Source organism: Volvox carteri (genome assembly GCF_000143455.1).
Source record: "Volvox carteri f. nagariensis unplaced genomic scaffold VOLCAscaffold_32, whole genome shotgun sequence".
Classification (NCBI taxonomy): domain Eukaryota; kingdom Viridiplantae; phylum Chlorophyta; class Chlorophyceae; order Chlamydomonadales; family Volvocaceae; genus Volvox; species Volvox carteri.
In genome coordinates this window covers 1,213,529-1,235,307 of record NW_003307575.1, presented here as the reverse complement: position 1 = coordinate 1,235,307, position 21,779 = coordinate 1,213,529, and the positions used below count along the sequence as shown (strand labels likewise).

General features: G+C 54.5%; 5 protein-coding genes across 5 annotated transcripts in view; 1 reads left to right on the top strand and 4 right to left on the bottom strand.

Annotated features, from left to right (window-relative positions):
- Positions 1-3,724: 3,724 nt before the first annotated feature.
- On the bottom strand, positions 3,725-8,799 carry VOLCADRAFT_118188 (uncharacterized protein; the record flags this gene model as incomplete). The annotated part of the gene is made up of 11 exons (XM_002952786.1): positions 3,725-4,564; positions 4,902-5,064; positions 5,288-5,414; positions 5,644-5,658; positions 5,887-5,950; positions 6,345-6,440; positions 6,870-6,965; positions 7,187-7,270; positions 7,592-7,639; positions 8,231-8,295; positions 8,703-8,799. The coding sequence occupies 11 exons, from the start codon at positions 8,797-8,799 to the stop codon at positions 3,725-3,727; spliced, it is 1,695 nt and encodes a 564-aa protein (XP_002952832.1).
- Positions 8,800-12,141: 3,342 nt separating this feature from the next.
- On the bottom strand, positions 12,142-12,695 carry VOLCADRAFT_93621 (uncharacterized protein; the record flags this gene model as incomplete). The annotated part of the gene is made up of 2 exons (XM_002952785.1): positions 12,142-12,293; positions 12,413-12,695. The coding sequence occupies 2 exons, from the start codon at positions 12,693-12,695 to the stop codon at positions 12,142-12,144; spliced, it is 435 nt and encodes a 144-aa protein (XP_002952831.1).
- A 3,607-nt stretch (positions 12,696-16,302) lies between these two features.
- Positions 16,303-18,893, bottom strand: VOLCADRAFT_62922 (uncharacterized protein; the record flags this gene model as incomplete). The annotated part of the gene is made up of 5 exons (XM_002952784.1): positions 16,303-16,395; positions 17,144-17,665; positions 18,070-18,126; positions 18,471-18,552; positions 18,778-18,893. Coding segments are annotated over 5 exons (870 nt in total), but the record flags the coding sequence as incomplete, so codon positions are not given.
- A 37-nt stretch (positions 18,894-18,930) lies between these two features.
- VOLCADRAFT_62960 (uncharacterized protein) lies at positions 18,931-19,328 on the bottom strand (the record flags this gene model as incomplete). Its single annotated transcript, XM_002952783.1, has 3 exons — positions 18,931-19,075; positions 19,156-19,212; positions 19,294-19,328. 3 exons carry the CDS (start codon positions 19,326-19,328, stop codon positions 18,931-18,933), a joined length of 237 nt encoding a protein of 78 aa, XP_002952829.1.
- Positions 19,329-19,620: 292 nt separating this feature from the next.
- Positions 19,621-21,779, top strand: part of VOLCADRAFT_93618 (uncharacterized protein) — a gene marked incomplete at both ends in the record, with an annotated part of 8,033 nt that continues 5,874 nt past the window's right edge. The window contains 4 exons of the mRNA XM_002952859.1: positions 19,621-19,680; positions 19,995-20,147; positions 21,113-21,239; positions 21,640-21,738. Of these exons, the coding sequence (XP_002952905.1) occupies positions 19,621-19,680; positions 19,995-20,147; positions 21,113-21,239; positions 21,640-21,738 (439 nt within the window). The remainder of the gene's footprint in view (positions 19,681-19,994; positions 20,148-21,112; positions 21,240-21,639; positions 21,739-21,779) is intronic.

The following is a 21,779-nucleotide window of genomic DNA, read 5'->3' as shown; positions in this document are numbered from 1 at the left end:
CGGAAGCAAGATGCCTCAGTGCAAGCCTTTGCAAACAACATATCAAGCTATCATGAAGGCCGTTGCTTCATTTTTTGCTTATTGGCACAGCGCGTCCGCTGACGTAATCTGGGACTGGGACTGTTCACGGATGACCGGCCTGTTTATTTGCCTTTTATTGCCATTTACTAGCAGGAGGCGATTTCCTTGATGGTGCAGTATTTTGGAAATCTGTTAGCATGGTTTTGGAAGGTTTATAATTCCGTAAAATTGCAGAGCATTCGGGCCTGTAGGCCGTATTCTTGCAGTCCTACGACGCGGCCTGTGGTCAAAATAGGGCCGGTCATCCGTGAACAGCAGATTCTGGTCTCATGGAGGAAGTGCCAAGAGCTATTGATACAGCGTTATGGATCTTGAAGTTCTTCTTGAGTATCTAAGGTGCTTTAAGTCACGTTTGCTCGCAGGAGGAATTGCGGCTCGAACAAGGGCGCCCTGGAACTATCATTGGGGGCTTTCCTTTGACAGGGCTAAGCCCTATACACACCTTACGGGTTGGAATCTTCCGCAAAACGGAGGCCTTAGGTGCTCCGAGGAAAAAGCGACACTTCCGCGGGCAGCACAGCACAGCCAAGGGCAAGGACAGCCCAGGACAGGCATTCCAATGCTCATCGACATTCAATCGCTCATCCCTGCAGACCCAGCGCCAATCAATTGGTTTCGCCGTCTTCTGAAATACCATCCTCGGTGACCTGGGGCTGAGCATTTGGAGCACGTACCCGACATCACCACTCCTGCCGTTGCGGACCCCCCTACACACCTGACCTCCTCTTTTTCTTGACCTGCATGTACGCATCCGTAGCTTCTTCTTTCGAGGTCATCGTCAACCATCTACACAATGGCAAGGATGCTCACGGGCGCGGCGCCCTCACCCTCCCTGTCACCAGCACCGTCATCGTCACCCAGCACTGCTGTGAGCAGCGAGATCGTGCACCGCCCAGCTCCCTACCACCCTATATCCCTCCCGTTCACCCCATTCACGCCCGTTAGCCCCTTCCCGCCACATTTCCGTTCCCTGTCACCCGTTGCTATCTATCCCTTGCTCCAACAAGCTCATGATCAGCTCCATCACTGTGCTGTCATCCCAACAGCAAGTGACAACATGTTATCAGCAGCTGGCTTCATGGTGGCGACCGATCTGCGGTAGCCTGACAGTGGTCCATAGGGTCCCCCCTGCAACAAAGGAAAGCACCCGCCTCAAACCCCGGCTAGCACCCCGGCTAGCAACATCCTCCTGCCGTGATTGCCCTTTTACATAATCACAGCATATTCCAGTTATGGAGACGGAGTTTGAATCTCCATCGGGGCCTGACTGACCGGACCTGACATGGCACGGTTCTTGCTTGGGGAAGAGATTGAAGGCGATCCTGACAACATGTTAGTCACCCGAACGATCATCGTCAATTAACTGTACTGCTATGGCAAAACGGCATGTAGAGGTTTTCCCCGTGGGACTTCCCTCCATCCAGGTGCCGTTCTGCTGTCGTACATGTGTCTGTGCCTGTTTGAGCAGGAAACGGTTCATCAGTCAGCTGTACCAACTATATCAGCCATATCCAGCAGAACAGCCGCTTTTGACGTACTGCAGTACATACATATTATTAAACCGGCAGTAACCGGCAACGTGCTCTTGGTGGGCGGTGAGTTAGCGCTCTTGGAACTTGAACGGATCGAAGGCCTCTGAAGGGTCAACAGAGGGCGTTTTCAAAGGGGTCAAAGTTAAGGGCGTGTTTCTGGCCTAAGTCGTCCAGGAGAGTGAGGCCGTGAAGCCCCATCGCCTACACAACCATACGCTCTCATTCTATCCCGCAATCAGCTGTCAATAATCCCCATTACTTCCCCAAGGTGAAAGGACAGGGGACGGGAGAGCTGGACGGGTGATATCAAAGAACGCCATATATTGTTACAATAATCCAAACATTAACAGTATTTTGACCAAATTGACCTTCTGTCCAACAGTTGACCCACTCACTACTCAACAGTTTTCTTTCACACCGCAAGATCTCTCCCAACTTCTCTTTCACGTCCCACCATCATGACCACCACATGACACCACATCCCGGGTGGAACCAACTTGGAGGAAAACCAAATCCAGCAATAACAGCAACACACAACGGTACAGCTCCGCCCGCAACCAGACCTTGTCGGGGACCACCAGAAGAGCAAAAAAGAGCTCGGAAATACAGCTCATGTATCTACTGCTACTACTGCTACTACTGCTACAGCTATTGTTATCAAATAGTATTTAGGACTACTACTTGCAAAAAAGCCACGTACGAACCAAATGGTAAGCACACCTACCAAGGGGACCACGGTGAGCAATCCATCGCTGCTACGGTACGACAAATGCTACGGTACGACAAGAATTTTAGGTATGCGTCAATTATTTTACTTATGGCGAGGCGAGTTTTACGTTACGAAGTGATTGCGGCGATGCATTGCTGTAGAAGTTGCTGTACAACTGCACAAGGTGCGACCCCCTACCTACCTCTACCCCTACACCCGGGGAGCTAAAACCCAACTCTGAAGTCAATCGGTTAATGATCCCCAACCAACCAACCAACCAACCAAATAACCAACCAACCACTGTCAACACCACCGTCAAAGTCACAGTCGCCCATACACCACGCCATACAGCTCTCCCCCCCCTCAACTCAAAAAATGACAAGTGCTAATGTGGCGCTGTAATGGGGCTCTGGGCTTTAAACCCTTCACCATTATTCCCAAACGCTACACGTGCTGCTACATGACGCAAAGCGAAACACTACCTACTATGACGATGATGATGTCGACGAGTTTCGAGAGCAATACCGCATGCTTTTATTTATTTGCTGCATCGATAAATCCATGATAAAATGTTACTGTCATACGACCACGATTACTAATCGAGCTCCATCAACGCTGCCGTACACCAATCGTGCATGTATCGTGTACGGCCTTCATGCAAGGTCCCCCGGGAGAGGCGTACGGCGGTACGGCGGTACGGCTGGTATGCACCATGATACCTTCGCCTCCCCGGGGGATGATATCCCACACGACCCTAAGAAAACCCCAACGTTGCTGCTACTCAAGACTCACCTTCCTCCACACAGCCGTACAGCCAAATGATGTGCCGTACGTTCCCAACCCTCCCCACAGTCTCAGTACAAAACAAAGATACAATGGACAGGACACAGGACACGGATGCACAGACAGACAGACAGACAGACAGACAGACAGACAGACAGACAGACAGACAGACAGACAGACAGACAGACAGACAGACAGACATGCAGGGACAGGAAGACAAGCGACACGAACCACGACCGCACCCCCAGTTCCGCCTCCGCCCCCGCCCCGCCCGCCCGTGTCCATGCCCCGCCGTACATCTCTGTCGGGTTTGTCCTGTCGCCACGCGGTACAGCTTGCGACCTCAAAACCCCTCCTGACGAGCCTTCTGAGCATTACAACCAACAACCGACAACTAATTTCGGAACATATCACACTAGGAGTAGTGGCAACAGACTCATGCCACTCTCACACTCCCTCCCTTCCCCCGAACATACAGACACACACACATACACACACACACCCCACATACACCTCTCCCCCCATGCACTCAGTAGTCTGCTGCTAGTCCGTTTCACTTGCTGCTAAGTCACTGAGGCTGACAAACTAACTAACTGCTAACGGCCCTCAAGAGGCCCTCTCAGCCCTCGGCCAGCTTGCGGCGGAAGTACGCTCGCATCTTGGCAATGGCGCCCCGAGGGGCCCCCGCCCCCTGGGACTGCTGTAGCGGCTGTAGCTGCTGTGGCTGCAGCGACGAAGAAGACGACAGCTGCTGCTGGTGTTGGTGTTGGTGGTTGTGCTGCTGCTGCTGCTGCTGCTGCTCCTCGCCGCCGGATGTCACCTCGCCGCCGGAGGTGGTGGATCCTTCCGAGCCGCGCCTGCGGTGGTGATGGTGATGGTGGTTGTGGTGGTGGTTGTGATGGTGGTTGTGGCCGCTGGGCGAAGAGCTGCGTGGCAGTTTGTGGTTGTGATGGTGGTTGTGGTGTTGGTGATGGTGATGATGATGGCCACGGCCGCGGCTCTCTGCATCTGAAATCGGCCGTACACCCGCCACGGTTTGCATCGCTCCCGCCACGGCGGCGAGCTCCTCACTGTTCGCGCTGCTGCTCGCCGGCAGTAGCATCCCGAAGGCGGCTCCGCTGCCGCCACCGTTGCTGCTGCTGCCGTCAGCGGCGACGGCACCGGCGCCGGCAGGCGCTGCCGCAGTGGCGAAGGCGCTGCGTCCGACAGTAGTACCGCCGCCGCCGCCGCCGCCGCCACTGCGTGTCGTACTTTGCTGGTTCTGCTGACATTTCTGTTGGTATTGGAGGCGTGCGGAGGACGTGAGGTACGACACGCCGTGGTCCATTGCCGCGAGGTGGCGGTATTCCCGGAGGTCAATCCACTGGTCCAGAGCTCCAGGGGCGCGACCCTCCGCCTCCGAAACCCGCCCGGCGTACTGCGCTGCCGCGGTCGCCAGCCAGGGGTTGTCGACCAGGTCCTGTATGTACGGAAATAGTACGGATTGCACGGAGGCATTAGTGACATGACACAACGGGTCAGGTCACCGTTACATACCCTTCGCTGAAGGGTAACTAACACAACCATTTTACCCACTGTGTCAAGAAACGTCTCGTACAACGAAAACGCAAGAAACCCCCCTTGAAAATAATTATCAGAAAATAAACGTATCTTGGATAAATAATTGATAATACTACAAATAAAAATAACAAAATTAATTTAATTAATAAGTTTTAACATTTACTAATATTATTACTACTATTAATAAAAACTAATTAATTAATTAATCAGCTGAGTCCCAGCCGCCTCCCCCTCACCAGCAGCGTGCTTCGTCGCTCGGGTCGCGGCTGAAGCAGTTTAGTGATCATTTCCGTACACCCGGCGCTAACCCCCGGCGGCAGCGGCCTCAGTCGCCCCGCCAGCACGTTGGTGACCGTGGCGGCAAGGTTGTTGGGGTGCGCGTCATCCTCGAACGGATACCTGCCGAGGGGGGAACCCGGGGGGGGGGAAATACTCAACAGCAGCAGCGGCAGTGGCAGTGGCAGTGGCAGTGGCAGAATAAAGTACTTGCCCCGCTACTTGCCCCGCATGAACTGCGAATTTGTTAATTAGCGGATTGGCTGAACCGTTCACATGCACGACGATTAAATCTACATTGGGGCAGGTTCATGTACGACAACTGTTGTCATTTCCCCTGCCGTACCTGCCGGTCACAAGGAGGTACATGAGGACACCCATGGCCCAGGCATCGACCTGGCGGGCGTCGTACGGCGGCTGCTGTGCGGCAGACCCCATTTCGTAGCCCATCTGTTGCTGATGGACGAGCATCTCTGGGGGTGGCGGGGTGGCGGACGGTAATGGTGATTGGTCCAGAGCCTCCAGGGGCTTCTGGAAACCGAATCATGATGTGACACATGCCAATGCAAATCACCAACTGTCAACGAACAAAGCAACCAACAGGTAACTAACTACCGGTATCAGAGCCGCAAATCCGGGTTCGATCTCTTTTAGGAAAAAAGGCAGCCAACCTTTTAACCGTTTAAATAAATCTCCACTTACCCGGGCTCATGTAATCTGTTGGGCGCCAGAAACCGCCAACCGCCAACCGCCAACCGTTACGGGGCAGGGGGGTAAGGATGTGCCGGAAGAGGGAAAGACGGAAAGGGGGGAGGGAGGGTTGTAGTGGAGAGAAGATGTGAAAAAGAAGGAAAACATGTTGTACATCCACCCTTCTCCCCTTAGCTTCACTAAACTAATATACACCGTATGCTATATGCCGTACGCCGTATGCCGTACACCTACCCGGGGTTCCGACTCCGATGGTCTTGGCCGAGGCAAGGTGCTTGGATAACCCAAAATCGATCAGCTGCCGTACAAAGCAGTACCGGAGGTGGGTACGACAAGGAAAAAGGGATCGGGAGATTGTTTCTGACGCATGTGATATGTGGTTTTACACGTTTCATCGTACACCAGCAATACATATGTTTTTGTGCATGCGCCGGCACCATACACCATATACCTACCAGGACATGTGACAACACGTCTCCTCAGCAAACCCTTTAATCAGCTTCTTCCCATCGCTTGCAGGTATCTTACCTTACGTGTACGACCGCCGTACGACCATAAGGGCAGGTGAATCCTCCCTCCCTCCCGCCCTTCCCTCCTTCCCACAACACGAGAAAACACGTTCCTTTGCCACCGGGGCGTCCTTGTCCCCGTACAGCACAAGCCGCACCGTACAACTTGTCGTACGCCCGTACCTTGAGCTGGTGGTTGGCCCTCTGCACCATGCAGTTCTCCGGTTTTATATCCCGGTGGCAAAACCCGTTGGCGTGCATGAAGACCAGACCGCGAAGCTGAGGACGGGGGTTGGCGGTTGGCGGTTGGGAGTTACCGTTGGGGAGATGGGGAGTGGAGCTTTGCGAGGAATGCGATTCTGTGCACATCAACATGTTCTGACACACACACACCGGCAAACATTAGGACGGGTTACGACGTACTGTGATCGTACTGCCACTCCTGAAAGAAAAATAGCTTTCGAGGTTTTCACACACACACACACACACACCACCACCCACACCACACACAACTCCCCCGCACCGGACGAAGGGATCATGATGATCCGAAATGACCACCGCCTCTCACCGCCTCTCACCCCCGCCTCTCACCACCGCCTCTCACCACCGCCTCTCACCGCCTCTCACCCCCGCCTCTCACCACCGCCTCTCACCACCGCCTCTCACCACCGCCTCTCACCACCGCCTCTCACCACCCCGCCCTCTCACCGCTTGTGTGAAGTAGAAGGCGGCCATGTCCTCGGGCATCCTGCCGCCGCACTCGTTCAGCAGGTCCAGCAGGTCCGGGCCGCTGATGAGCTCCCACTGGTGGCAGTGGCGGTGAAAGGAAGATATTTAGGGTTGTGAAGACGAAGAGGTTCTTTCCGGGTCATCTTTTGGGAATGGAAGTGGAAAAGGACGTCAGTGTGTCTGTCTGTGTGTCTGTCTGTGTGTCTGTCAGTGAGAAATGTGATGCAGAAAGCCTAAGAAGGAAAGATACTGAAGGCCACTGAGTAAACACAATAATAATAACAACTAAGTCGTACCACGATGACGAGCTGTTGCTTCTCCGCGAAGACGTCCAACAGTCGTACAATGTTGTCGTGACTGACGGAGGAGCTGAACGTGATCTGCTCGGCGGGAAGGACGTCGGCGGGTGTTAGGGGTTTTAGGGTTTTACATGTCGAGGGAGAGTGTGCTGACGATGTGGGCAGATCAGAACGAAAGAGAAAGATATTGGAAAGGACTTCGCTTCTGTCAGTCAGCGCGCGGGGGGGGGGAAAAATAGCTTGGGAAGAAATAGTTTGGGTTTGTAGGACATCCACATACGTACGACAGTGATGCCTGTGATGTACGACAGGCAAAATGTGAATGTGACTGCGGTGGTGTGCTTGAGCTCGGGCCGTGTCTGATGACGACGGATGTTGGTGTTGCTGTACGGCAGTTCGTACCTCTCGTTTGACGACCTTGAGAGGCACCTGGTCGGGTCCGTGCATGACCTGTAGGAAACACATACATACATACATACACACATACATACACACACACATACCGGTGGGGTGGGGGGTGGGAAGAGAGGAGGTAGGAGGCGGGGAAGGAACGGAAGGGGAGGAACAGGGCGGTTACAGGGCGGTGTATTGAGAGGGGGGTACGGGGGTAACGTACATCTTCTTCGCAGACGTGTGTGGCCAGTGCCACTACCAGCCTGTTGTTGACCTGGTGGGGTGTAATCCCCCCACCGCACCGCACCGCCTCGTCCCCCCCCCCCCGGGTGGGTGGGTGGGTGGGTGTTCCGGTGGGTCCACCTATCTCCTCTTTGCCACTTTGCCACTCCGCCGCGCAGGTCGTAACTTCCATCACCATCCATCGGCACGGAGGTGCATCCTTCCTCTTAGGATTGCTGTACTGGTGGAAGTACTCTTTTCACTCTAAGCAACCGGAGCAGGGCCAGGAGGGAGAGAGACGTCCCGTCTCTTCCCCCTCAGCAGCACCCATGCACGAACCACTGATGTAATGTAAACGGATGTACTGATCGCCAAACCACTGACTTGCACACCAACAGACTTGCTAACTGCCAACTGCTAACCAACCTTGAGCGCCACATACGTCCTCGTGGCTCGGTCCTCCGCCGCGTACACCACCGCCGTACCTCCCCCTGACACCACCGGGGACACCAATGTGGGGGCGACCAGGAAAGACAACCAGATAAAACAAGATGCATGAATGGATGGATGAATGGATGGATGGATATATGCAGAACCACTTCTACTTGTCTTTCAACTTGTAACCTTTAGCACGCACGGAAAAGGTTTTTTTAGCAGAAGGTTCAAAAAAGGTTGGCGCTTGGAAGGCTTGCTAAATTATAACTGTATGCGGCGCGGACGGACCAAGGAGGTAAACGTGGCCCGCCGCGTTGGCAGCAGCACCCGCTCCGCTCTGGCGCTTAAGGTTATGCGCGCGGCGCCGCCCAGTCGACCTCTTTAGAAGCAGGATTTCTAGATGAAATTACCACATAAAAACATGTCCTTAGCAATAATACTACACAGGACGTTAACAGCTCACGATTAAGCTCGCGCTCTATTCGGTAGCGGCCGTTGTTGAGGGTTGTGCCGCGCGCCAACGACACCGGCTGGTGCTGCTGAAAGCCCGATGATAACATGATGGATGGATGGATGAACGACCTGGTGCCAGACCTGGCCAAAGCTTTGCTGCTCTAACGCTGAAAAAGCTGATGATGATGGTGTTGAAAAGATATGAAAGCTTAAGGACAGCAGCAGCTGGACAGCGTCCAGCAATTAAGGAAAGGAAAGCGAGGCGCTTGTGCCTTGTGCTTAGCACTTGGTTGATGATTAGCGCCTTTTAATTGTTTACTATGATCGAGTAGGCTATTTCTTGGCGGTGAAATTCCAAGTGTCAGGAGATGGGTTCTCAGCGACCCAGGGGACTTGAACTGCGAAGATTATGAAAACCGCTCAGATGGCGCTTCGAACCGGGTCGATGATTAACCAATTAAAACTAATTAGAATATTGAACAGATAAAATTTCCGTAGCCATAGGAGCCTGTTATGTGTATCATGGTTACCGGCGCTGTTGTACGGATATCGCTCAGCGTCTGAAAGCGCGCGAGCAGTCAGGTCGCATTCGCGGCCGCACGATTTGCGAGCCGCCAGCTGGAGGTTGCGAAAGCTCGTCCACAGAGAAGAACAAACGAAGCGAAGGAAGGAGCCCTCTTCCGGAAAAGGCCCTAAGTGCACCGGACTGCTCAAGAGAGCAGCAGTAGCGGCAGTTTGGCGGTTCCCAGTTTGGCAGAAGAGGAGGCTGCGGCCAGCTGTCATTCCCCAGTCACGCGGCCAGCTGTCACAGCTGAGGAGCCTGAAGGCGCCCAACTGCCGTCCCAAGCATTAAGCTGCAAGCGAGGAGCTTTTTGGAGAGGACCCACGGGACCCTCCTCACATACCTCCTCTTAAGCAAAACAGAATAGCAATCGATTCTAGGCCAATTCTGATTTCACATGTAGCCTCCAACTGTTCCATCCTCCCCACCCAATTATCCCTCCATCCATCCTATCCATGGGGCTCCGCCCATTACTGTTTCCTTTGCCAGCACTGTATGATAAAAAATGCGGTTCCATCCTCCTGTCCGTGTGTCCAAACAACATCCGCCCACCATCCGGCACTCCAAAAGATTATATTGGTTGCCGCTACATTAATCTACCTGAGTCTACCACGACCACCACATTCACACGGCGATGGCCCCATATCGATGATGGATGACGACTGACCGGGGCCCCCCCCAACACGTAACGTTCCAACACGTACGTGATGGGCCGCCGGGGGCAGTCAGTCTAACCCGGGCGGGCGGGGAACTGTCGTCACCGCCGCCACCGCCGCCACCGCCGTCACCGCCGCCATTGTCGTCACCGCCGCCACCGCCGTCACCGCCGCCACCGCCGTCACCGCCGCCACCGCCGTCACCGCCGCCACTGTCGTCACCGCCAGCGGGCGGGGCCCCTCCTCAAACCCTACCCCCGGTACCTGCTGTACCTCCTCCTGAACCCCGCAGCGGCCCAGCGGACACAGACTCGAGCTTTGCAGCGACGGAAGCGAGACGATCTACGACCCATGACATGGATGACCGACTAAACCCGCCACTAGGCTGATCGGCCGCTGGCGGCGCTGCCGGGCAACAAAAAACATCAACAGGCGGAGCAGCAGCAGAAATCAAAAGTGCCGTACCGTCGCCGTCTCAACACAACAATCCCCTCCCTTCCATTGTACGACCGCCATCTCGACATCCGCCGTCGCAACAGGTGCTGCGGAGAGGGGACAACTTGGGGGCCTGAGACCTTCCTTTTTCCTTTTCCAGATCTCCCCTGATTTTGGGTCCCGTACACCGAAAGTTAGTACTTTTAGCTATTTGCCGGGGGTCTCTTTCGTAGGTTCATCCGGTGCTGGACAGTATCCCGGAACTGCCCGGGTCAATGAGGAAACGCATCACACTATTAATTACATCGGGTCATCTTCTCGGCTCATGTTTTCTCGGATATCTGTTACAATTACACCACACGTTCACAACGCCACTTTGCAAATTATATTAAATCGATGCGACTGCTAGGTAATTGTTGTGAAATGGATCTATCCCGGCCGTCATCAGCGGCCGTTGTCGGTCGGCAGGTGGTGACCGGGCATCTGTGAGCCAGAAACAAATTTCAAAATAGGTCTGGGAAAAAATAGGACAGATCTGGGATAAAAACAAATCAAACCAAAAGCTGCATCCATCGTGTCTTTGGCCGCTGTGCACCTGAGTCCCAAACGCCGGGGGCCCGAAAATTCCTCACCATGCTGCCACAAAATGCATCGCCTTCTTCTGTTCATGTTGTGAAGGGCAATTTTTCAACACGCACCACTATTTAAACGTGGACAACTTGAAAGCCAACCACCGTGGTAATCACACACCTTACGATACAAGCCAAGATTACAAACCGACGCCTGAAAAATCCGACGGACCGTGGGCACCACAAATGATCGATTACCGCCACAAAATGTGTAAAGGTCCACCAGCACGCACTTTGCCAACTGGGATGATGAACCAGAATAAATCGTCTATAAAGAGAAAGAGCAACCTTGAAGAATCCTTGAAGCTGTAGAATTAAGAGCTACATTCAAGGCTACAGAGTTAAGGGAACGATAAAGGTAGGATAGATAGAGCACAACCCCCACAAAACCGGGAAAGCGGATCCGTTTTACCGTCAGGAAGGCAGGACACCATGCACCATGCACCAAAAAAAACAACTACACTCTAAGAGCAAGATTTCTCAAATGGGATCTCAATTGGTTTTTCTTCTTTTGGGGTGGGACACAGCGCACGGGTTTGAAGCCGCAGCACGGCCACTTGGCAGTGAACTCCCGCGACACTCCGGCGCCGGCAGTAGCACACATCACGTACGGCATCAATTTGAAACAGATGGACGACGGAAAAGAGATTCAAACAGCATTTTTCCCAAGATGCAATGAAGGCCCATAACCGTCGAAAGCCAGCACCGAAAGAAGCTGGCGACAGGCAAAACCAATGAAGCAACAAATGGAGGAACTGTGGGGATCACTCATCAGTCCGTACTTGGTCCGTACTTGTTGTACGAAGGGACGTGAGGCCCGACGCTCGTCTATGTCCCCCTCTCCTAATCCGCAGCCTGCCTACTACAACACAATGATGAGCTGCTTTGTAAGTGCTACTAAAGCCAAAAAATGGAATGTGGGCGCGATTCACAGATCATCTGTGAAGCATCATGCGCACATTCGCAACCTGGGGGATTTGCACACTTGATAGCATATCCGGTAGAGCATCCGGATTTATACAAACATATCGCGTAAGGCTCCACGCACACTTATACGACAGTTAGCGCACGAGAAGCACGAGGCAACGAATTGTGCAACTCGGGTCCCTCTGGCATCTCGATCGGATAGGATTCTTCCTCTGTGTTGTGCACTTGCGCGAATACACCCTAATGCTTGTTTTGGGTCGTCTCGGCTGGGCCGAACCAGGAGTTTAGTAGGCCGAAGACAGAGTTAGAGGCGCGAGTCTCAACGCCGATATCAAGCTTGTTCGCGAGGTTGTCGTGTGTCTCCTCAAAGTGATGCTTGGTGTTTACAGGCTCTGCAAATGGGCCAGAACCATGTCACAGCGTTTCTCCTTCAAAGCCGAACGAGCACATTCCGAAACTGGTTCCCACGTATCTTTGCATCAAGAAATTGCAACCAATTCCTACATCCTACCTGCAGGGCCGACATAGCTCTCAAGCATAGAGTAGGTGCTGTTTGTGGCATTGCGCGGAGCCTCTGATGCGATGTCCTCCTCACGCAGTTCCTTAATACCCACTGCTTCAGCGTAGCCAAGGTGATGGTGCGGGTGAGAAGGCAGGTTTGCCGGCTGGGTATCTCCCTTGAGCCAGGACGTGAGGAGCATCCCAACGCCACCGGATGAACCGCCAGCCGCAGCCGCATCAGCAGGACGAGGAGCCTCCATCTGTTCAAAGAAGGGGATGGAAATCAGTTGCATAAAGGACCGGATGCATCCCGCGCCCTGCGATGAGGTACATATACGTGCGTCGGAAGACCTGAAATATCCCAGTGCGATAGGAATTGTGGTGGCTAGCCAAAATTCAGTCGCAGTATGCCCAAAAAGGCCGTGAGAGGCCAAGAAAACCTTAAAAAGACATGCGCTATGCTTCCGTTACAGCAATTCTGCGTCCCGACAGCCGGAAAGGCCCGAATCTCGTCAGCGAAGAATTGAAGGCCGATATCCCTCTAGAATTTAGACAAGGATTGACTCAACTTGCACGCGAACACACCTGCGTCGGAAAGAAGAGGAAGAAGAAGAAGAAGAAGAAGGCTGTCACGGAGAGGGAAACCTAATTCACTTTCACACTTAAATGATTCGAACAGTCGTAGATATCAGCTTGATTTCCCAGAACGACCCAAATTGCGCTTTGTATGAAGAATTTGAGCGGTACGACAGCCGGTACCGGCTTGTACGTTACCGATATAACGCTCAAAAGGGTATCGGAACCCTGTCAAGGCATGCGCTGAATATGGAACAATGTGCAATTATTTTTAACAGCTTAAATTTGCATCAGCCTACCAAATATCTTAACACTGATCGCTCGTATTCGACAACTGCAGGGTTTCCGACATCACGAAGATGCTTGCAAATCTTTGTTGATTCCCATAGGACCCGGGTTCCTGCTTGCTTGTATAGCTGTTGTTCAGCTGTTTTACGGAGAGTGCACAGGGTTTGCATCCGAGGCCTCAAGCGCCTGTTTTACCACCGCAATTACGTGATTTGACAGTATGGACAGTACGCAACCTTACAGAGCGTACCAGCAGCTGGCATGGGTACCAGCAGCTGCTGAGTGGCGAACCGAAGGTTTCCTGTTTCAGTCACCAGCTACAAGCTACCAGAGCAGCAACAGCATACCCCTTCCTCGCATTACAATGACCGCGATCATAATAAAAGGTGACACACCATTATTCCTGCTTGTGCTGTTGACATATGCTTTCTTCCTTCCATAAGCTTTCTCCCATCCCGCCCACACATAATTAACCTAGCAAGGCAGCACAGCGAACAACACCAACGATGCCCATAAATAAGATTCTTGAAGATCTTTTGCATAATACGCGTTTGGCATGGTCCGTCTTCAAGTTGCCATCCAGCTGCCACACAACGCGTTGAGAGCTCTCTGGATTACAAGCATAATTACAATATTTTTTGTGTGAATAGAGTAGTAAATATATTGACATGTCTTGAACACCAGGACATACCTGCTGTGTCCTCGACAGACCTGAGAGTACGCCCCACACCATGTCACCAGGTCGAGGGTGGAGGGGGCCCCGGTGGGAGAGGGATATACGCAAACGTTTTTCACAACACGTCGTCCGCTTTTGTTGCTATGTCTGCGGCACCCCATCAAATCTCACTTCCTCCTCCCTTGGGAGGTCCTTGGTTTCCTAAACAGCGGAAAGGCAACGACCACCACTAAGCACTGACCTTATCAGTACAAATGAACCACCAATAGCAAGTAGCAGCAGGCACCTGTACTGAGCAGCTGTTGGCAGCAGCAGCGGCGTCGGAGCTGCTCGGATTGTGTGTCCCCCCTAGGCCCCCTCGTCCCCCAGTTGGGTCGTTCGGAAAAGGGGCATAGGCTGCTGCTGCGGAGTCTGTAAAACTCCCTCAACTCCCTCACATCACGTCAACCGAAGATAGATGCACCGTTAATACGACCATTTCGCTACGGCTGCAAGCGCCACCAATGCCACCAAGGGAATCGGGACGGCAAAGCCCCACGGTGCTTTAGCTGATGCATTTTGAGTACGAAGAGTCTGATCACCAAGTTGCCGTACAGGGCCGAGCACCTAGCGCCCTTCGTTAGGCACAATAACTTGAAGGTAGGGGCCTCCAGTTAACAGCATTACGATTTCCACCCCACCACCCCTGCCACTCCCCCACCCACACCCGCCCACCCCATCGCCGCTGATCTCCATACCCACCTCCGTGATCTCCATACCACCGTCCCCACCGAACTGGAAGCCGCTAACGTCCCCCCGCTAAACCGCCGCCCCCGCCAACCAACACCGCCGAAACCTTACCTTCCAAGTTGGCGACCGTGTCCGCCTCTCCACCGCTAACCTCACCTCACCTCACTTCACCTCACCCGACCACGCCCCTCCGCCAAACTCCCCCCTCGCCACATCGGTCCCTCCACCATCACCGCAGTCATTTCCCCGGTTGCCTACCGCCTTCACTTCCCCCCCCCGCCCTCGGTCGCATCCACCCCGTCTTTTCCACATCTCCCGCTTGCTTCCCTGGACGGACAACGACCCACCATGCGCTCTTTCCTAATCGCCCACTACCACCACCTGCCGTTCCCAGCATGCTGGAATCCCCGTATGACAGCGGTGCTGACACGACCCCCGCTACTGCAGTCCACCTTGGGTACAACAAGTTTGCTGGGAACCGTCTGTCATGCTCTTGGTACAGTGGTCTGCAGCCAGTGGTCATGACACGTCCTGGGAACCGAGGAGAGCGAGCGAGCGGGCACAAGGGCATGGAGGCGAGTCAGACACGAGCTAACCTGAGCGGTTAACTGGAGCCACAATAAATGCCGATCCCATCATGGGCAGCTGCCGAACCAGCTACATGCATGGGGACATGCATGGCCAGAGCCAGCTGCATACATGCCGCATCGTAGACTATCATGGCAAACCCAGGCAGTCCTCCGTTACCAGCTCAGGCTCAGGAAACAGTCATCTTGCTGCAACAGGAACATCATTACACGCGGGAACACACACACCCGGTGCACACGGGCCTGTCCACGGGCCTGTCCACCCAGCACACCGACAAATCTCTTGCGGGTTCGTTGCCTATCTCGCAGCAGGCTGTATCCTGGGTATCACGGGATCTGACATCGGCCGATCGGTTCTTTTCTTCTGAAAAAGACGTGATACAACACAGGCTGCCATCGGCTGCCGTTTGTATCATGCATCTACTGGTAGGTACTACGGCAGTGCACTTCGGAGCACAGCGAGGACACAACGGCCGCCTCCACGGTGGACCAGCTGTGGGGTCTGCTGCGGCGACATGCGGTGCCAAGTGGGTGGTCCCTCTCGGTATCCTCCTCCGACCTGCTCCGATCAGGGCGTGTGCTCTGTATAGCCCGCAGTCCTTGGCAGTCCTTCGCTCCTTACTTTTGTGGTTACTCCTATTTGTATGTAGATAGTTATGCCTTCTCTTCCGTCCAGAGAATGAAAAACAAAACTGCACTCTGTTAATGAGCCATCTGTTTCAGCCATCCTCCTCCTCCTCGAGCTCCATGCGTATATCACCTGCATAACAAGCAAGGCAATCAGGGCTGATCACACCAAAAAGCACAGCAAGGCAATCAGCGTCAGTCACAGCGTCGGAGAGGAAACTCAATGCACCGGGTCGGGTCAGGTCGGGTCGGGTCGGTGCAGGGCCTCCGTCGTCCGGGGCCGCACAGGGCCCTGCACCGACAGCGCATCCCCGACAGCGCATCGCCCCCCCGTGGTGGCACTGCTGTGGGCTCCCTTCCGCCCGCAAGCCGCAGTGCCAGTGTGGTGCCAGTGTAGTGTAGTGCAGTGCAGGCGTGTCACCCAGGGGTGTCACCGCCGGAGAGGGGCCTCATCTCGCTACTCAGCTCACCAATAGCTTCGTTGATCGTCTGGATGCAAGCGTCGAGATCCTGCGATTACACAAGTAGCCAGGAATCCACATGGCGAAGTGTTGGATGGGTCTGGCGGCCAAGCAAGAGGGCAGGAAAGAGGTGCTCCCGCATATCGCAACGTTTATTCCGCGTTCAGCGAATCGCAAGCTTATGCAATTTAAGCTTTGCTGTTGGGCATTGGCGGCGAACAGAGGGTGCAAGGGATGACGTCTATATACCTAGGGAGGAGCAGGGGGTATGCAGCTGCTGCGGCAATCATAGCCATATTGAAGATGAGAAACACGTTTTGCTGAACTGTCCGGTGTACGACACGTTTTGCTGAACTGTCCGGTGTAAATTACAGTAATAATAATATGTACGACAAAATAAGATTTGATATGGATTTCCCGCGCTTCGCGCATATGAAGGACTCTGCCGCCGCTGCTCCCCCACTGATTAATAAGGGGTCCCCAGGCCCCCGTTTCGCCCCCGTTTCGCTTACGTTCATTCTACCCTTCCTCTACAGAACTCTAGGATCAACTGACTCTTTTGGAATTCAAAGCGGACTTTGGACGCCTTCCGGCACTTCATTCCTGTTTTTTCCTTGCACATGATTTCCCCCTCCCCCCCCCTTCCCCCGCCCTAGGCCTCCTCTCCTACCCGACCGGCCCCTCTCCTTCGCACGCGGGTCACTACACAAACAACGGCACCGGGAACTTCTGCGGGCGGCTACGGACCCTGATACCCCCACCTGCCGTACACACCACACCACACCGGGCGCACTCACCTGCATAGCCTCCTTAACTGCCGCCTGAAACTCCCGGCGGGTGGGCTCCGGAACCGCCCCGCCGCAACCGCTTCCACCACATCCACTGCTGGACCCCGCAGGTCCCCCCCCAGGTCCCCCCGCTGCCTCCGAAACCGCCAAAGAGGCAGTTGTATAAGTTGTAGCAGAAGGAAGTACACCGGTAGAGCCGGCAGATGCAGGTGGCGCTTCAGTCGGCCCATGCCCGTGAACGTGCCCGTTTCCGTTCGAACTTCCATGCCCGTGCCCGTGTCCGTGTGCACAGCCACCCCCGTGGCGGGCAGCAGCCTCGAGAGGGTCCAAAAGCGCGAGCGCGTCACCATCCTCATCCTCATATAGCTCTGTACTGTATCCGTACCAACCACTATCTTCACCGCCACCTTGTTGCTGGTGCTGGTCGCCTTTACGCTGTCGCTGCTGCTGCCAGCTGAAAGTTCGAAAAGCTGCTGCCTGCTTCAACGCCTGTAGAGTCAGTGTCAATCGCAGCTTATCGCGCTCGGACTCCTGTGCGCGCGGAATGTGCGCGTGTTGGGGGGAAGGGGGAAGGGGTGAGACGAACTACGAGCGAGTGAAGCTGACGAGTGTGTGTGGGTTGGGTTGGGTAGGAGAAATGCAAAGTCAAGGAAATGACCGCCGATCCCTAAAGCCGAAAACTGCTGTCTGCTGTCCAAAGTCAGAGCGGTGCGGTGGGGTGTGTGTGTGTGTGTGTGTGTACGGGGGGCCCCCAGATGAATGAACGGGTGGGAATAAAGGGGGACGATCGGTGATTGAGGAATTCCTCTTGGCTCTCCTTCAACTGCCCCTCCAACATCAAGTCACTTGCAAACGGGCGTTAGGAAAGCGAGCAGAGCGCACACAGGACCGACCCGCCAGGACAGCACCTCTTCCCCCCCTCCCCCCCCCCCCACCTGAACAGTACGCAACGTGGCAGCCAGGTCGGCACGACCCATCTCCTGGAGCGCACTCTGCGACACACAGCGCAGCACACCACAGCACCTAGAGGCATTAGAGAAACAGCAACCAGAAAAACAGCATCATCAGCACTGACCATCATCAACACTGAGCAGACGCGAGGCCGGCAACAACAGCAGCAGCAGCGGAGAACAGAGCAGCAAAGTGAGAGTAAAACATCCGGCCAGGCATATACTCGATCCCATTCCTCATTTCCTGCTCCTGTCTAGGGAGTCGTTGTTGGGCTCGTGCTCGTAATAACTGTAACAACCGTAACAACCGGCCGGTGGGCCGCAAGGCGCCCAGCTCCTGTGAGACCTGCGGGCCCCCAGAACCCAACATCAACACCTCACCTCACCTCAAGGCCAATAACCTTTTTAGAGCAGTCATTGAAAGCCAAGGTCAGCTCCGACAAAAGGGCCTTATACGGTCCCTCGTGCCTGCAGAGCGCAAACAAATTATTTGACGCTCATCTTGAGCTGCCTCAGGGATGTTTGTAGTAGATGTCCTCCTAGTCCACAAGCCGCCTAGGTTACAGGCATGCCCCCTAGGCAGTATGGGTCCAGGGTTACTCTGGTAATGTGAATGCGAGAGGCTGGACCGCCGCATGCTGGGCCCGAGGGTCATTTGGACGTGGCATGCACAACTGAAACGAAACCCCTTACCTAGTGCGGATAAAGGTTTTAAAACCATCCTGGAAGCGTGAATACAGCTGTGCCCTGCAGGTTTGGACCTGCAGAAACTCTTGAATCGCCGAGTAGACATCACAGACCGCCATCCCTACGTTTGGCGGCCCCCAACAGTGCTTCCGCAGAGAATCACTGCTGTCCCGGCTGCTTCTCCGTGGGCTCAAACGTCAGCTCGTCACTGTACTTTTTCAAAGCCGCACGGATTTCGTCCAAGTAGGCGGGATTGATGAGGAGTGTACGCTCGTCGAGATCGGCGATGATAAATTCCTTCTTCCTAGGGACCGACGGTAATATGTGAATAAAATGAGTTGAGGAAGAGCGCAAACCGAGACAGTCGCAACACCGAGAACGCACCCCTCGGCCTTGTATTGGCTGTTCAAATGGACAATATAGACTTTTGTAGGTACATCACTGTAAGTGTAGAGTAGGTATTTTGAGGAAAACGTTTTGAGGAAAAGATTTGCAAAATGACAGCGAAAGAGCGGCACTCACCTGCGTAGCAACGTGCCTTTCTTTGCAGAAACCATCCGTGTATGCTTGAGTCAATTTTGTTTTTCGTTCTTGTTATTAAGGTAAAGAACTCTTACACATGAAGGTCGCCCTGATTTACTTTAGTTGATTTCCGTTGCCGTTCGCATTGTACCACTGGCCGGGCCCGGCACGGATGCGTTTGTGGTAGTTTGGCAAATTCACGCTCGAGTTTGAGGTGTGGCTTTATGTTACACGGATCAGGCCAGATGCAGGAAGCTCTTAAGCGGTCGACTAGGTGCCGGACCTGGGCTTGAGGCTGACCCAAGGCGTTGCAGCTACAGTTCGGCGATGGTTCAATTGTGTCCTGCTCTGGTGCTAGCGTTGCTCGCTGCAGGCGCAGCGGCAGAGGTACGCCATGTCGGAGATTGCACTTGCCAGAAGCGGCAACGTCAGTCTAGAATGCTTTTCCCTGACCTTAACCGCATTTTCCTGATAATTGTCTCCGCAGTTATGACGCTGCATCATGCCCAGGCTGAACCCCTACCTTCAGATGTCGCATTTCCATTTACATTCACTGCCCTCTGTCCCTGACCCGCCACATTAGCCCTGCCCGCTGCCCACTGTCAACCCAATGCACAACCGTACGGTTAAACTCACCTTCCTGGCAAGTAACTGCCATATCGCCGCCGCTCCCGTGGTACTGCGCGTCGTACTCATCGCAGCCGTACACATGTGACCGGCTGCACGAAGTTCCGCCCGGGAAGCGCTGTCAGTTTGTCACTGAGCAGTGCGACTCCGAGGGCGGTCTGCCGTACACCCGCTGGTACTACTGCAGCGTGGAGCCACACGGGGTCGCAGCCAGCTGCTTCTTCACGGTACGTACGTATGTATGTTTGTATATATGTATGTATGACTTAGATTACACTGTGGGCCGCGAAACACAGCGCAAGGGTCGGGAGTACACAGCACAAGTCGGTATGTATGTATATATGTATGTATGTATGTATGTACCACCTGGCCGACAACACACTGCTCAGGGGGCCGGAGATGTCCTCCTGACCCCCCCGTCTGCCTAACTTTAGGGTTTTATATCCCCCCCGCCCCCTCAGGGGGGGCAAAGAGGCGTGGCTAGTAATGGCTAGTAGTGGCTAGCTGTGTTGTCAGTATTGTGATAGCACCTAGGGGGGTGTACGGGCCCCGAGCGGCCTATATAGGGCCTTTCCGTCCTTTCAAGGATTTCCCCGCGCCATGATATGTGGTGTGGTGTGGTGTGGTGTGGTGTGGTGTGGATCGTTCCCTTTTGTTTCTCATTGGTGAAATCCCCTTTCCTTCCCTTCCTCCCCTTCCTTTCCTTCCTTTCCTTCCTTCGCCCCTTTCTCTAGGGGGGGGTGATGTCCCCCTCAATCGCCCCCCACCGCACTTGTCAGTCATTGGTTGCTCTTAGTGGGTCTTTTGCTCTCCCTCCCTCCCTCCCTCCCTCTCTCCCTCCCTCCCTCCCTCCCTCCCTCTCCTGGTACACTCTTGCCCTGGCAGCAGCTTCACTCGTTCGTGGTTCGTCTTTCCCTCCCTCCTTCCCCCCTCCCTCCCTCACCTTCCCTCCCCCCGCGCCATTAGCCTCCCCCCTTGCGGTGCGGCCGACTGATCTAAAACACAGACACACACCCCTCCGCCGCTGACCCACCCTCCGCCGCGTTTCGCTACCATGTGCCCACCACCGGTGAATTCCCTCAACCCTCACACCCCTCTTCGCTCCCATCGTCCCGCTATCCCGCGGGGGGTTCCTCCTGGGACGCAAACACACATACACACATACACGCCATGTACGGCACCTGTACGGCAGGTGCTCCTGGCCTGTCTGCTCCCCCTGCTGTTCACGTTACTGGGCGACACGGCGGAGATGTACTTCTCGCCCATCATGACGCACGTGTCTCAGAGCATCCCCAAAATGAGGCCCAGATTCGCCGGAGGTGTGTATGTATGTATGTATGTGTAAGGGTGTGTATATATAAGGGGATGTGGGGGTGAAACTCCGCCTTGGATTTGATCATCGGATTATAGCCGGGAGGGGTTGTGAGTGTCGACCCACGCGGGGTTTAGGGCGGGTGCCAGTCCCCGCACGCACCCAGGCTGGGGAGCCCGGGGGGGGGTCCGGGGGGGGAAGGGAATGTAGATTATACGACTGGAATGTACGAATTTGCGGGTTTGTGAGCAGCAGCCGGTAGGGGGAAGAGAGTGGGAGGGGAGGGGAGTTGGGGTTTTAGAGTTAGGTTTACCGTGGCTGGGGTGGGGCTGGGGATGGGGGTGGGGAGCTTCTCCCGCCCTATGACCCTCCCCATCTGTCTGTCTGTCTGTCTCCCCTTCCTGCAGTCACGTTCGTTGCCATTGGCAACGGTGCAACTGATTTGTCCGCCAATATAACCGCTATTCGTAACGGTGACGTACTGCTGTCCGCTGGTGCCCTCACGGGTACGTCGGCGGGAGTTGGGGATGCTGTGTGTCGGGGGCGG